The 16,239-nt window shown below is 36.4% G+C and overlaps 1 protein-coding gene across 1 annotated transcript in view; it reads left to right on the top strand.

Annotated features, from left to right (window-relative positions):
- RAD17 (RAD17 checkpoint clamp loader component) overlaps window positions 1-16,239 on the top strand; it is a 31,828-nt gene that overhangs the window by 5,871 nt on the left and 9,718 nt on the right. The window contains exons 5-15 of the mRNA XM_033852918.2: window positions 57-213; window positions 3,997-4,119; window positions 4,283-4,296; window positions 4,613-4,665; window positions 4,754-4,877; window positions 5,193-5,264; window positions 10,467-10,578; window positions 12,580-12,765; window positions 13,066-13,151; window positions 13,260-13,406; window positions 15,105-15,254. Of these exons, the coding sequence (XP_033708809.1) occupies window positions 57-213; window positions 3,997-4,119; window positions 4,283-4,296; window positions 4,613-4,665; window positions 4,754-4,877; window positions 5,193-5,264; window positions 10,467-10,578; window positions 12,580-12,765; window positions 13,066-13,151; window positions 13,260-13,406; window positions 15,105-15,254 (1,224 nt within the window). The remainder of the gene's footprint in view (window positions 1-56; window positions 214-3,996; window positions 4,120-4,282; window positions 4,297-4,612; window positions 4,666-4,753; window positions 4,878-5,192; window positions 5,265-10,466; window positions 10,579-12,579; window positions 12,766-13,065; window positions 13,152-13,259; window positions 13,407-15,104; window positions 15,255-16,239) is intronic.

A 16,239-nucleotide genomic window follows, 5' to 3' on the forward strand; every position in this document is an offset into this window, starting at 1 on the left:
ATATTCTAGCATTCCAATGATTTTGATTTTTTATTCATGTTTATATTTGGTTTTAGGGTGGATCTATTTTATTAATAACAGGACCCCCTGGATGTGGAAAAACAACAACTATAAAAATACTATCAAAGGAGCATGGTATTCAAGTACAAGAGTGGATTAATCCAGTTTTACCACAATTCCAAAAAGATGATTTCAAGGAGATATTTAACCCTGGTAAGGTTTACTCTGAAGGTAGTGGAAATACTGGGGACAGTCTGGTTTACAGGAGGTTTGTAACAAGCCCCCCATCTATATCTTTAAGATTTCTAAGATCCTATTGGGTATATGGGTTCTTTTGTTTGTTTGTTTGTTTTTTAAATTTATTTATTTATTTTTGGCTGCATTGGGTCTTCGTTGCTGTGCGCGGGCTTTCTCTAGTTGCAGCAAGCAGGGGCTACTCTTCGTTGCCATGCATGGGCTTCTCACTGCGGTGGCTTATCTTGTTGCAGAGCACGCGCTCTAGGCATGCGGGCTTCAGTAGTTGTGGCATGCGGGCTTCAGTAGTTGTGGCACACGGGCTTAGGTGCTCCGTGGCATGTGGGATCTTCCTGGACCAGGGCTCAAACCCATGTCCCCTGCATTGGCAGGTGGATTGTTAACCACTGTGCCACCAGGGAAGTCCCAGGGTATATGTTTTTGAGAGGAAGGTATATATTGCCACCTCTACACTAGACTGGCATTTGCCCACTACCAACTGCTTCACAAAGTCAGAGTAGCAATCAGATGAAACTATATGTGTGCATTTTCTCACATACTTCCTAGGTTCAGAGAGAAGTAATTTTAGGAGAAGGAAGGGTCCCTCTAGCAAAGGAGAGTGGGATGTTTTTAAGGATTAAATGTTTTAACTGTTTTGTTAGATAACAAGCTAATCAGTTTGCATTATTTATGTACTTTTTTCCCAGGCTCTGGCTGTATAAATGAACTCTTTGTTTAAGTGTAAATCAAGCCTTAAAATATATTAAAGTAACTTGCCTCCAAACAAGAGTTTAGATCAGACCTCTTAGAATCAAATCAAAGTATAAGGCAAAGATGGTCTTTGGAATTCGAAAAGGGGCGTTAAGACAAACATCCAAAAATAATGATAGTATCAATTTAAAGACATAGTATGATATAACTTCACATATATGCTCATAAACTCCAGCACGATCATTTTTAACTTTCATATCTGTCTTACTGCTGCTTTAGGTAACTAAGCTAGGGGTATCCAAATCTTCTAGGCCATTTTGAAGTGCAAGGGGTACTGTAGAAGGATGATTATATTTTAATGTGCAGTATTCCTCAAAATTCTTTCTTCAGGCTCTTCTTTAATATTCTCTGTGCATACTGTATCTTTAGTATGCATACCTGTAAGGAACGGCACCAAAAATAGAGGAGAGCTTAAACAAGCTTTATTTGGGAATGCTCCCGGGCGAGGTTCACTAGTCCGAGAGAAAGGGGCCAGAGTAGTCGCACCCGGGTGTGGGCGCAAACAAAATTTATAGGAGTGGACGCAGGGGAGGTGCTTGCTGTGTGAAGCAGCCCTTTTTTGGTAATCTCTCGGGTGCTGTGACAATGTCAGGTGTTGGTTGCATCAGCCACTTTGGCGGGGGTTCCGTCTGGCTCCCTGGGCCCTTCCCCGGACCTGCTGGCCTTACAATACCCTTATGCTCATAGTATCCCATACTCTTGGAAATTTTACTGCTTTCTAACAGTAACATTACTTTTGACAATCTTGGAAGTTGGGGTTTTTTTTTTTTTGGCTGCGTTGGGTCTTTATTGCAGTGCACAGGTTTCTCTAGTTGTGGCACGTGGGCTCAGTAGTTGCAGCGTGCAGGCTTAGTTGTCCCACGGCATGTGGGATCTTAGTTCCCCGACCAGGGATTGAACCCATGTCTGCTGCATTGGAAGGCAGATTCTTAACCACTGGACCACCAGAGAAGTCCCTAGGAAGTCTTGTTTTTGTTTTTGTTTTTGTTTTACCCTTCCCCCTCCCCATATCCTCAAATTGTTCTCTAGTAGGTCTGTGTCTTTATTCCTGTCTTACCCCTAGGTTCTTCATGACATTTTTTTTTCCTTAAATTCCATATATATGTGTTAGCATATGGTATTTGTCTTTCTCTTTCTGACTTACTTCACTCTGTATGACAGACTCTAGGTCTATCCACCTCATTACAAATAGCTCAATTTCGTTTCTTTTTATGGCTGAGTAATATTCCATTGTATGTATGTGCCACATCTTCTTTATCCATTCATCCGATGATGGACACTTAGGTTGTTTCCATCTCTGGGCTATTGTAAGTAGAGCTGCAATGAACATTTTGGTACATGACTCTTTTTGAATTATGGTTTTCTCAGGGTATATGCCCAGTAGTGGGATTGCTGGGTCATATGGTAGTTCTATTTGTAGTTTTTTAAGGAACCTCCATACTGTTCTCCATAGTGGCTGTACCAAGTCACATTCCCACCAGCAGTGCAAGAGTGTTCCCTTTTCTCCACACCCTCTCCAGCATTTATTGTTTCTAGATTTTTTGATGATGGCCATTCTGACTGGTGTGAGTGAGATGATATCTCATTGTAGTTTTGATTTGCATTTCTCTAATGATTAATGAAGTTGAGCAATCTTTCATGTGTTTGTTGGCAGTCTGTATATCTTCTTTGGAGAAATGTCTATTTAGGTCTTCTGCCCATTTTTGGATTGGGTTGTTTGTTTTTTTGTTATTGAGCTGCATGAGCTGCTTGTAAATTTTGGAGATTAATCCTTTGTCAGTTGCTTCATTTGCAAATATTTTCTCCCATTCTAAGGGTTGTCTTTTGGTCTTGTTTATGGTTTCCTTTGCTGTGCAAAAGCTTTGAAGTTTCATTAGGTCCCATTTGTTTATTTTTGTTTTTATTTCCATTTCTCTAGGAGGTGGGTCAAAAAGGATCTTGCTGTGACTTATGTCATAGAGTGTTCTGCCTATGTTTTCCTCTAAGAGTTTGATAGTTTCTGGCCTTACATTTAGGTCTTTAATCCATTTTGAGCTTATTTTTGTGTATGGTGTTAGGGAGTGATCTAATCTCATACTTTTACATGTACCTGTCCAGTTTTCCCAGCACCACTTATTGAAGAGGCTGTCCTTTCTCCACTGTACATTCCTGCCTCCTTTATCAAAGATAAGGTGACCATATGTGCGTGGGTTTATCTATGGGCTCTCTATCCTGTTAGGAAGTCTTTATTTACAGTCTTCTGTATAAAATATTTCTTCCCTTATTCCCAAATTCACTAATCAGTCATTCTCTTTTTGTCATTAAAACTGATTATTTTTTAAATAGATTTATTTATTTTATTTATTTTTTATTTTTGGCTGCATTGGGTCTTTGTTGCTGCGCATGGGCTTTCTCTAGTTGTGGAGAGTGGGGGCTACTCTTCGTTGTGGTGCATGGGCTTCTCGTTGCAGTGGCTTCTCTTGCAGAGCACAGGCTCCAGGCGCTCAGACTTCAGTAGGTGCGGCTCACGGGCTCAGTTGCTCTGCGGCATGTGGGATCTCTTCCCGGACCAGGGCTCGAACCCGTGTCCCCTGCATTGGCAGGCGGATTCTTAACCACTGCCACCAGGGAAGCCCAAAACTTACTATTATTGAAAACAGCTCATTTATAGTCATGCACTAATTGGGAGAATCTTCAGTGTGTAGGCAGAGTCATAAATATTTTTACCAATTGTATGACTTTTATACTAACAGCTGTGTTCTGAAATCAGTTAACTCCATATTACATTCATTGGTACAGAAAAGTTACTGTTGTTCATAGTGACTTGTCTTTTGAAATGAATATTTTAAATTTGAACTGTTTTGCCTAATTGAAAAAGTCTACAATATTGTGTGCTCATTCATGTATATGTAAATGTATTCATTAATGTATATCTATATTACGTACATATGTATAATATTGATGTGTATATAATTGGTTGAAAATAAAAGTGTTAAATATGTTTCCTTTCAGAATCAAGCTTCCATGTATTTCCTTATCAGTCTCAGATAGCAGTTTTTAAAGAGTTTCTACTAAGAGCGACAAAATATAACAAACTACAAATGCTTGGAGATGATCTGAGAACTGATAAGTCTAGTTGAAGTAAGGACAGCTTTTGAAATTCTGCTGTAACTATTGAGTAAACAATTGTAAGATATATTTCATGTGGTAATGACATTAACTCTCTCCATAGTGTTAGTACTGGTAAAATATAACATAAAGGCTTTGTATAATAGAAGAAACCTAAAGTTTCTTGCAGTAAACTTGGATAAAGTAGCTATAGGGTTAATGAACTTTAAATATTTAATGGCCTAAGTATAGAAAGGCAAAAAATATTTGGAAAAGTGACATCTTAGTAAAAAATATTATAATCTTGTAGTGATCCCTAAGAAGTTTGCTCTCAAAATCCCATTGATACGTTATTACTATTTAGGATATCAGCTATTTGATGTCTCCCTTAATTTCTACAAAAGTTCTGGTTACAATACATTGAATAGATAACATTTCTCCTGTTTTGGTAGATATAAATCTGAAAATAAATTTACATGGGAATGAAACTGAGCTAATGTTTTTCCTTTGTTTTTGGTAGGATTTACCTAACCAGTTTCATCAAGATTCTCATACTTTACATGAAGTTCTGAGGTGAGTTTCAGTGAAGTTTTCTAAAACTCCAAATTAAATGGCAGGTGTTTTAAATTTCAACCTTGCTTGCTATCTTTTGTTATTTTAGGAAGTATGTGCAGATTGGTCGATGTCCTCTAATATTTATAATCTCTGACAGTCTCAGTGGAGATAATAATCAAAGGTTACTGTTTCCCAAAGAAATTCAGGAAGAGAGTGTTATATCACATAGAATAGAAATAGAATGAAATTTCTGCTTAAAATTTTATATACATACTGTTTTTTTTTTTTTTTTTTTGCAGTACACGGGCCTCTCACTACTGTGGCCTCTCCCGTAGCGGAGCACAGGCTCCGGACACACAGGCTCAGCAGCCATGGCTCACAGGCCCAGCTGCTCCGCGGCATGTGGGATCCTCCCAGACTGGGGCACGAACCCATATCCCCTGCATCGGCAGGCGGACTCTCAACCACTGCGCCACCAGGGAAGCCCCCATACTGTATTTTTTAATTAATCACATAACCACTATCTTCCTTTATAAAACTTTGACAGTTTCAACCCTGTGGCACCAACAATTATGATGAAGTTTCTTAATCGAATAGTGACAGAAGAAGCTAATAAGGTAAGACTTTTAAGAACTGATTAATTTGAATCTTACATTGTAATTATAGAAAGCCAACCTTAAGTAGTATTATATAAACTTGAGAAGTTAGAGACACAAACTATTTGTTTTTAAAATTAAAAAAAATTTAATTACACTCATAAAGCATGTCGTTTTAGAAAATGTAGGAAATACTGATTTTAAAAATCCTTAACCTTTTTCTACTTTTAAACTTAATTTTCTTTTTCACACTGAGGAAAATTTCCCTTTGCTTGGCTTAGTATTCTAAATTGTATCTGTTATCAAGAAACTGTTTTCTGGTATCTAGGTCCATTAGTCAGCAACATTCCAACTCTTTTGTCCTGTTGTCACTTTTTAAAGATTTAATATTTTTTTTATTTTGATAAAAAACATCATAAAATTTACCATCTTAACCATTTTTTTCAGCTTTACTGAGATATAACTGACATATAACATCATGTAAGTTTCAGGGGTATGACACATTGATTTGATAAACTTATGTAATGAAAAATGATTACCACCATAGTGTTATCTAACACTTCCATCATGTCATGTAATTACCATTTCTTTTTTGTGGTGAGAACATTTAAGATTTTTTTCTCTTAGCAACTTTCAAATATGTAATACAGTATTATTAGCTGTATTATGTATTAGAAATATCTTCACCATTTTTAACCATCCAGTTCAATAGTGTTAAGTATACTAACATTGTTCTGAAATAGTTGTTACTTTTTTGTTTTATTTGGTTGTGCCGGGTCTTAGTTGCGCTCCTTAGTTGTGGCATGCGAACTCTTAGTTGCAGCATGCATGTGGAATCTAGTTCCCTGACCAAGGATCGAACCCAGGCCCCCTGCATTGGGAGCACAGAGTCTTATCCACTGCGCCATCAGCAAAGTCCCTGAAATAGCTGTTACTTTTTCCCCCCATAAATTTTATTTATTTATTTATTTATTTGGCTGCTTTGGGTCTTCGTTGCTGCATGGAGGCTTTCTCTAATTGCGGCCAGCAGGGGCTACTCTTCGTTGCGGTGCATGGACCTCTCGTTGCGGTGGCCTCTCCTGTTGCAGAGCACGGGCTCTAGGCGCGCGGGCTTCAATAGTTGTGGCACGCGGGCTCAGTAGTTGTGGCTTGCGGGCTCTAGAGCACGGGCTCAGTAGTTGTGGTGCATGGGCTTAGTTGTTCTGCGGCATGTGGGATCTTCCCAGACCAGGGCTTGAACCCGTGTCCCCTGCATTGGCAGACAGATTCTTAACCACTGCGCCACAGGGAAGTCCCATAGCTGTTACTTTTAACGCATCATTTTTTTCTATCTTTCAAATCAAGATGATGTTAAAATAAATTGATGAAACTTCTACTCCAAGTAGCATGGTTCTAGGGGGCCCTACTGCTATAAATCAACTGGATCTTACATCATAATATATTTGGAATGCTGGATCACAGGAACTGAGGGAAGTCTCCAAGGGAGAGGTTATTTTTGAGGATTAAACAGAATAATGTATGCATGTAGAGCACCTAGCTGAATAAGTACAAGTATTAATAGTGAAATATTAGAAACACCCTGAGTCCAGGAATAGAGGGAGCAGTTACTGTGGTGAACTATTATGTCATTAATTAGCGTTTTGAAAATATTCAGTGACATGGGGAAATACAATTTAATGTCAAGTTAAAAATAACAAGATGTGAAGTTATATGATAATTCTAACAATAGAAATGATGTTTCCAGCCCTTGATATATCTGTCAAGCCCTATGCAAAGTAATTTTACATACCTGATCTTATTAAACCCTCACCACAACCATATAGAATTATCCCCATTTTATAGATAAGGAAGCTGAACTTTGGAGGGAAATAACTCGAATAATATTCCATGACTATTAAGTATCAGATGAGTTTAAGTTTTGTTCTGACTCCAATTCACTGTGCTAGAACAAAACATACAGTTGTCAATGACAACACAATGCACACATATACATAAACCTATACATACTAAAAGAAATACATAAAAATGCTGAGTGTTATTCTGGATGGTAGGATGACTTGTGATTTTTTTATTGTCTTTTTGAAAAAAAATCTCTGTTTTCTACTATAAGCATGATAATTATAAACTATATTTAAATATTTATTAAACATTGAAGAAATAAAAATAGTCAGCATCATACTACTGTATCACATTACTCACAACTTCTTTTTAGACTAAGTCATTAAATTGCAAATGGCATTTACTCTAGCAAGTTAGTAAAAGGAGATACCATAACTTCTTTGTTATGTGGTTAATGTGCGTTACCTTAAATAGTTGACCAGCAAGAATTTTAGAACTAGTATACTTTTGATATCATCATTGATATGTTACATAAAAGGAGCAGCAACAAGCACAATATTTACATGTAAATATAAATCAAAAAGAAAATCAAATATTATGATACTGTCTGGAGTCTCCAAGGATGATAATGACAGTATAAGAAGATTTAAAGGAGAGTTTAATCTCTGGTATTCTGTAGCTTAGTTAATTATATTAGGGAAGAGTGTTGATGTCTTAAGTGAATGAGTTATAATAAGAAAGAGTGTTGAATATCTTAAGTGTTTTTCTTTAAGTCTAAATGTTTCTCTGTTTTCATAGGAAGAAAGATCTTTAGTCTTTTCTGATATCATTAGGTATGTAAAGTGTGGAAGGAACTGCTGATCATACATCTTAGCCATATTCGCCACGTTCACAGTAATTAACATCCCTAGTATTTTCTTCAGCTGCCAAGGATTATAATTTCAAATTATATTTCCTTACTGGCAAGTAATCCATATCTAGAATTTTTCAAAAACAAGTACTCCTCTCAAAACAATTTTTAAGGTAAACGTATTCCCAATAAAAATAAAGTTAATCTGGAAGAGAAGGCATGAGCAAGAAAATTTTGTAAAAGAGTGATGAAGAGAGACTTGCTGTCTAGGTATTGGAACATAATATGATGAAACTCTAGGAAGTACAGCAGTGTGGTATTAGCACAGTAATAGACAAATGGAAGAATAAAATGAGAAGACAGCACAGAAATAGATCAGTATGTGTAAATGGGAATTTTTTATATAATGGAAATGGCATTTTCCATCACTGGGGAAGGAGAGTAGACTATTATGGTTAACAACTGGTGTTGGAACAATTGGATATTCATAAGGAAAACATAAGGTTGCCTCTTTAGTTCATACTATGCACAAAAATAATTTAAACCTTGATTAAAGATTTAAATACAAAAATTAGAAGAGTATTAGGAAAAAATACTTTGGGTTGGGGGAAAGTCTTCTAACCAAGAAACAAAACCTAAAAGCCATGGATTTACTTCAAAAAAAATGGAAAACTTAGTAAATGACAGAAGGCACGGTAAAGATAAAAGACAAGCATGAGAATGAAAGAAAATATTTGCAGTTTTTTAACAGCAAAGCACTAATACCTGAATATATATTTTTATTTTTTATTCATTTTACTTTTGGCTGTGTTGGGTCTTCGTTGCCGTGTGCGGCAAGTGGGAGCTACTCTTCATTGCGGTGCGCGGACTTATTGCGGTGGCTTCTCTTGTTGCGGAGCACAGGCTCTAGAGCACAGGCTTCAGTAGTTGTGGCTTGCAGGCTCTAGAGCTCAGGCTCAGTAGCTGCGGCGCACGGGCTTAGCTGTTCCGCGGCATGTGGGATCTTCCCAGACCAGGGCTCGCACCTGTGTCCCTGCACTGGCAGACGGATTCTTAACCAATGCGCCACCAGGGAAGCCCCACTGGTACCTGAATACACAAAAATATGCCTACAAGAAAAAAAAAGGCTAAGAACAGAAGCCAGTACACAAAGAAATACAAATGGATAGTAAACATGAGAGGTGTTCAGCCCTACATAGTAATCAAAGAAATTCATATTTAAACCAGGTAACATTTTTCACATATCAGAGCACAAAAAATTTAAGATTTATATACAGGGTTGCCAAAGATATGGAAAAATGAACACTCTCACCTACCATTGCTAGGAAAAATAAAACTGGTAAATGTTACAGACACTTTGAAGGGCCCTCTGCTTCTACAGAAATGTTCATGCATGTTGGCAAAGGTATACAGTTGACCCTTGAGCAATATGGGTTTGAGCTGCATGGGCCACATATATGTGCATTTCTTTCAGTAGTGAATACTGCAGTACTACCTGATCCATGATTGGTTGAATCCGAGGATGCAGAACCACGGCTACAGAGGGAAAACTATAAGTTACACTTGGATTTTTGACTGTGAGGAGGGCTGGGGTCCCTAACCCCACATTATTCAAGGGTCAGCTGTATATATAGTATATATATAGGTCTGGAATAGTAAAAAAGTGGGAACAATGTAAATGTCCCTTCATTGGGGGAAATATTAGTTAAATTACTGTCTACCCATAACATTTTTTTTAAATTATATAGACTTAAAGGTACTAACATAGAAAGATCACAAAGAATGGTATTAATTCATAGAATAATACATATGATATGATCCCACTTATATTTTAAAAATTAACTCTGAATATACTTACAGATACTATATTTACTTACAGATACGTGTGCACAAAAAGTGGTCTGGAAAGGCTCCTCCTAAACTGTTAACACATGTTACAAAGTTGGGATCTGTAGAGCAAAAGGATAACTTTCATAAAGAACTTCTGAAACAGCTTTGGTTAATAAAGTTAAAAATATATTGAAGATCATAGCACAGTACTGTTTTTCTGTCAAGAGCTGAAATGGGATCATCTATGAACAATCACATGAATTCAGCTTAAGTTATGTTGTCAGTAAACTATTAGGAGTTTCTGAGGGGGAAGAGAGGATAAGTTTTTCTTGTCTTATACTTGATCTACCAAGGGTGTGATAGGTGATATATCGTAGTCACGTATTTATGCATATGTGTGTGTGTGTGTTTATCTATCTATATTTGTATATATGTATGTATATAATGAAAGAGAGAGAACTTCAAAATATAACCTAGTCCAAGTAAAAAAGTAAAACGATATTTTATAACCCTGAAATTTTACCTTAAACTGTGATGTCATTGACACTTGTACCTTCATAAGCAGACTGTTGTTTAACATGTAGGCTTTTCAGCATTCAAATTGGAAAGATTCTATTATACTTCCATTAAGTTTAGAAAATAGGTGGTTTTGTTTGTTTTTTGCTTAGAAAATAGCTTTTTTAATTTTAATTTTTTCATTTTAGGATGGAGGAAAGATTGTTGTCCCTGATAAAACTTCTCTAGAGTTGCTCTGTCAAGGATGTTCTGGTGATATCAGAAGTGCAATAAACAGCCTCCAGTTTTCTTCTTCAACAGGTAACTGGAAAAGATACACTCTTATGGTATTATATAGGTGACTAACTTTTTCTTAATTATTCATGAAATGAAATTAAACTAAACATTTTAACTTAAAATTGGTATATACCTATCTCCACTTACGATTTTTTTATTGAGACAGTGTAATAAAATTATGTATGTACACATGCATACACACACCACTATGACTGTGTCACCATATATATTTATATATCTGAGACAAAAGCTGATTTATTTACGTGGTTTGCCACTTTACCTTTCAAAGTTAATTTGGAATGAGGCTTCCTGAGAGAAAATCCTGGCTCTGCCACTTTTCAGTGACTGAATCTTGCAAGTTACTTAATCTTTCCATGCCTTTATTTTTTCACCTTTTATATGAGAACCTGTCTGATTGAGATGTGTGAAGAGTGAGGTAATCCTTGTAGAGTGTTTATTCCAGTGCTTGACACACATTCAGTGCTCAAATGGCCAGCTGTTAATGAATTTAATAATAGTTCATATATGATATGTTTAACAAATGCATTTCCACTTGTTAATATATAAAAGGGGTCCCTAGCCATGTTATAGTAAAGAGCCCCACTAATAGCAATGAGTTAATTTTTGCTCTTAATGATCATAGTTTACTGCATACAGTTTTCATCAGAAAACATTTAACAAGTGACCTACATGATGCTTAACATTGAGGAATTGACCTTAAAAAATTAAAAGCTCTTTGGAGCTCTCAAAATCCACGTGAAATCCTAGTTTCTACCCACAAGTGTAACCTGTTCATTTAGTTACATCTTTGTTTTTCAAAATAACTCTACAGAAATAGACATCTTAACACAACTGAAACCAGAATTCTGCTTCTTGCTGTAGAAACATAAATGTAAATTGTGCTTAGGTTCACTACTAGAATTAGGGATGGGTCAGTTTGGGATCCTAACTACCATTTATAACGTTATTGCTCTGAGCTTAGAAATTTCAGAGGGAAGAAAATAATAGTGGGTCAGGAACTGTATTAGCAATTATATTTTTTTCATTTAATTCTCAGACCAGCCTAATGAGATAGACAATAGTAGGATTCAAACCTAGATCCTGTGTTTTTCTAATACTCCAGGCTGGTTTTCTGAAGTCATGCATTCTGAGTTGTTTTTGTTTTGTTATAAATTTATTTATTTATTTATTTATTTCTGGTTGCGTTGGGTCTTTGTTGCTGTGCACGGGCTTTCTCTAGTTGCTGCGAGCAGGGGCTACTCTTCGTTGCGGTGCGTAGGCTTCTCATTGTGGTGGCTTCTCTTGTTGCGGAGCATGGGCTCTAGGCACCCGGGCTTCAGTAGTTGTGGCACACGGGCTCAGTTCCTCCACAGCATATGAGGTCTTCCCAGACCAGGGATCGAACCCCTACATTGGCAGGCAGATTCTTAATCACTGCACCACCAGGGAGTCCCTGAGTTTTAAAAAGTAGATTTCCAAGTGAAATTTGAACACGGGCATATTCATAAATTGGAGACTGTCCAAATCAGTAAAGAAGTAATATAGCATCATTGTTAAGCATGGATTGCAGAACCCGACTGTCTGGATTCAAATCACTTACTAGCTGCTGACCTTTAGCCAGTTATTTAACCTCTTTACGTCTCATTTCTTTACTCTGTATAATAATAGTTCTCCTCTGATAGGGTTGTTATGAGGACTAAATTAGTTAGTACATACCATGCAGCAAGAATAGTACCTTGCCATTAACACCATGAGAAACCAAGGTGATATGACTATGTTAGAGTATGTCATTGTGTATGTGAAAATTTGAAATCTGTGTCATGACGTACTTTTAGATGACATTTTAGTTCGTTTTAATAGTTTAGTAACTGAAAGAGGACTCTGACTCTGTATACGTCATAATTATTTATTAGAAAAATATTTAAATTAAAATACCTAGTGTAACTATATCTGAAATGTTCTCAGTTTTAATTTTTATATTTTAATTTTATTTTAAATATTGTTTCTTGGGTGTATATTATTTAGGAAAGAACAATTTATGGCCAAGGAAAAAACGAACGTCTTCATTAAAATCAGATGCTGTGCTGTCAAAATCAAAAGGAAGACAAAAACCTGATAGGATATTTGAAAATCAAGAGGTCCAAGCTATTGGTGGCAAAGATGTTTCTCTTTTTCTCTTCAGAGCTTTGGGGAAAATACTATATTGTAAACGTAAGAAAACCTTATACATTTAAAAAAAATCTGTTATTATCTTATAATTGAAATAAAATACATTTTTTTAAATGTCATATATTTGGTTCAGTTACAAGAAAGAGCTAGGACTAGGTCAGATACTCTTTGGCAGGGCCTAAGAAAGACATAGCAGAAAAATGTATTTAGATAGAGTATTTTTGGATTATGAGTGGGATTAAACATTAAAACCAACTGTTGAAAAATCTTCAAATGAGAGGTGCTATATAATTATATAAAGGTGGTGTTATTTTTAATAACTCCAGACATTTTTTTTAATAGGAGCATCTGTAACAGAATTAGGCTCACCTCGATTGCCTTCTCATTTATCAGAGTATGAGCGGGATACATTGCTTGTTCAACCTGAGGTAACACTTAGTACTATTTACAGGCTGTATACTATTAATATTAAATATGTGTCCATATAAATATGACCACTGAATTTTTACCAAAATTATATATACTTCTTTTTATAGGAAGTAGTAGAAATGTCACACATGCCAGGAGAATTATTTAATTTATATCTTCATCAGAACTACATAGATTTCTTCACAGAAGTGGATGATCTTGTGAGAGCCAGTGAATTTCTGAGTTTTGCAGATATCCTCAGTGGTGACTGGAATGTAAGACCATTTGACTTAAATGTTTTTGTTTATGACTATTTCCTCAGAATTGAGAAAGAAAGTTTACTTTTATTCATACTGATATGACTTTTTTTTTTTTTTTTTTTTTTTTTTGCGGTACGCGGGCCTCTCACTGTTGTGGCCTCTCCCATGGCGGAGCACAGGCTCCGGACGCGCAGGCTCAGCGGCCATGGCTCATGGGCCCAGCCGCTCCACGGCATGTGGGATCTTCCAGGACTGGGGCACGAACCCGTGTCCCCTGCATCGGCAGGTGGACTCTCAACCACTGCGCCACCAGGGAAGCCCGATTTGACATTATTTTAAGTAACTTCTTAATAACTATGACAAAATTAATTCATCCAACCCAGTGAAACTTCAGCAGTGAATCTGATTTTTCTATGATAACATACACTAATTTTTTCTAAAGTTATTTTCTGATTATAAAACTAATACATAGTCGGAAAACTTGACAACCATTGAAAAGTAGACAGAAGGAAAGGAACTGTACCTCTATCTTTTCTTCTTCTTCTTTTTTTTGGCCACGCTGCGTGGCATGTGCTCTTAGTTCCCTGACCAGGGATCAAACCCATGCTCCTTCCAGTGGAAGCATGGAATCTTAATTACTGAACCTCCAGGGAAGTCCCCTGTGTTTCTTGCTATACTTTCTGATGGTTTTTAAATTTATTTATTTGCACATTTGAAATTATTCACTATAAAGTTTGTATTTTTTCTTAACAGTTTAACTCTGCTCTGACTGGTATAGTAGTTACTAGACACTTGGAGCTATTTAAATTAAATTAAAAATTCAGGGATTTCCCTGGTGGTCCAGTGGGTAAGACTCTGTGCTCCCAATACAGGGGGCCCCAGGTTCGATCCCTGGTTGGGGAACTAGATCCCACAGGCATGCCGCAACTAAGAAGCCCACATGCATGCCGCAACTAAGAAGCCTGCATGCTGCAACTAAAGATCCCACATGCCACAGCTAAAACGCAGCACAGCCAAAACAAAAATTAAAAAAAATTCAGTTCCCTGGTCACACTAGCCATATTTCCATCATTTAAACAGTTATGATACAGTTTCTGTTATATATTTAGAGTTTCATTATTCAGCAGTTGCATTTGCTTAATTTTTTTATATTGCTTCTTTTTTATTTTGAAATTTTCCAACCTGTTGACAAATAGAAAGAATACACAATGAATACCTGAATACCTTTAGCTTTTGTTCACCAGTTTTTCACATTTTTCCACATTTGCTTAATCTGTATTGACACACTTGTTTTGGCTAAATAATTGGAAAGTAATTGTAGCATCACAACATTTAACACTTAAGCATGCATAAGGACATTGCTCTATTACAACCACAATAGCATTATCATACCTAAGAAAATAAACATAAATTCCATAATATACTGTCCTTATTCCTGTTTCCCCAGTTATCTCAAAAATGTATTTAAAGTTATTTCCACCACCTCCATCCAACATCCGGTTAATATTCACTCATAGCGTTTGATTATTATGTCGCAGTTGAATTTTCTTCAAAATTTTGTAGCACTATTATTTTTAGGGTGTGGTGAGGTTGAAAAACATGAACATACAGTAACTAAATATGATTAGCCTTTTTTTGGGGTCAGTAGTACCAATAAGTACTGTTTTATAAATCTCTTATTTTCTTTATTTCACATCTTGTCTCCTTTTCTAGACGCGCTCTTTACTCAGGGAATATAGTACATCTATAGCTACGAGAGGTGTGATACATTCCAACAAAGCCCGAGGATTTGCTCATTGCCAAGGAGGAGGATCAAGTTTTCGACCCTTGCATAAACCCCAATGGTTTCTAATAAATAAAAAGGTAAAAAAAAGAATTGTACATTTTCAAAGAGTGAACTATTTATGGTATGTGAATTATATCTCAGTAAAGTTGGTTTTTTCTTTTAATTGAAAAAGAAAAATGGTCTTTCATTCTTAATGAGAAATAGTTGCTAAGGCCCACAGTTTTCTTAGAGCTATGATAAAACATAAAAAGGACAGTCGTCTTAAATGCTTAGTCATTTTTTTAAGGAAAAAGCGCTCAAAAATTGAAAGCATATACCTATTTTATTGGAATCAAAGTATACAGGCCTACCTCGTTTTATAGTACTTTACTTTATTAAAGCGTTTCACAGATAATGCGTTTTTTACAAATTGAAGGTTTGTGTTAATCCTGCATCAAGCAAGTCTATCAGCACCGTTTTTCCAACAGCATTTGCTCACCTCGTGTCTCTGTGTCACATTTTGATAATTCTAGCAATATTTCAAACCCTCTACCAGCAAAAGAGTATGACTGGATGACGGCTCAGGTGATGGTTAGCATTTTTTAGCAATGAAGTATTTTTTAATTAAAGTATGTACATTGTTTTTTAGACATAATGCTATTGCACACTTAGGAGACTATAGTCTAGTGTGAGCATAACTTTTTTTTTTTTGGCCACGCCGAATGGCATGCAGGATCTTAGTTCCCTGACCAGGGATTGAACCTGTGCCCCCCTGCAGTGGGAGCGCAGTCTTAACCACTGGACCACCAGGGAAGTCCCAAGCATAACTTTTATATGCACTGGGAAGCCACAAAATTTGTGTGACTTGCTTTATTGTGATACTCACTTTATTGCAGTGGTCTGGAACTTGAACCCACAATATCCCTGAGGTATGCCTATAGTTGTAATTATATTTTCGTTTCAGTAGAAAATAAATCCTGGCTTTACCTCTAACCATCTGCACAAGTTATTTCACTTAATATGCCATTATTTTCCACAGCTATAAATATGGAGGATTGAGTTATTTAGAGGTCAAAAACAGGT

The sequence above is a fragment of the Tursiops truncatus genome, chromosome 3 (genome assembly GCF_011762595.2).
Source record: "Tursiops truncatus isolate mTurTru1 chromosome 3, mTurTru1.mat.Y, whole genome shotgun sequence".
In the NCBI taxonomy this organism is placed as follows: Eukaryota; Metazoa; Chordata; class Mammalia; order Artiodactyla; family Delphinidae; genus Tursiops; species Tursiops truncatus.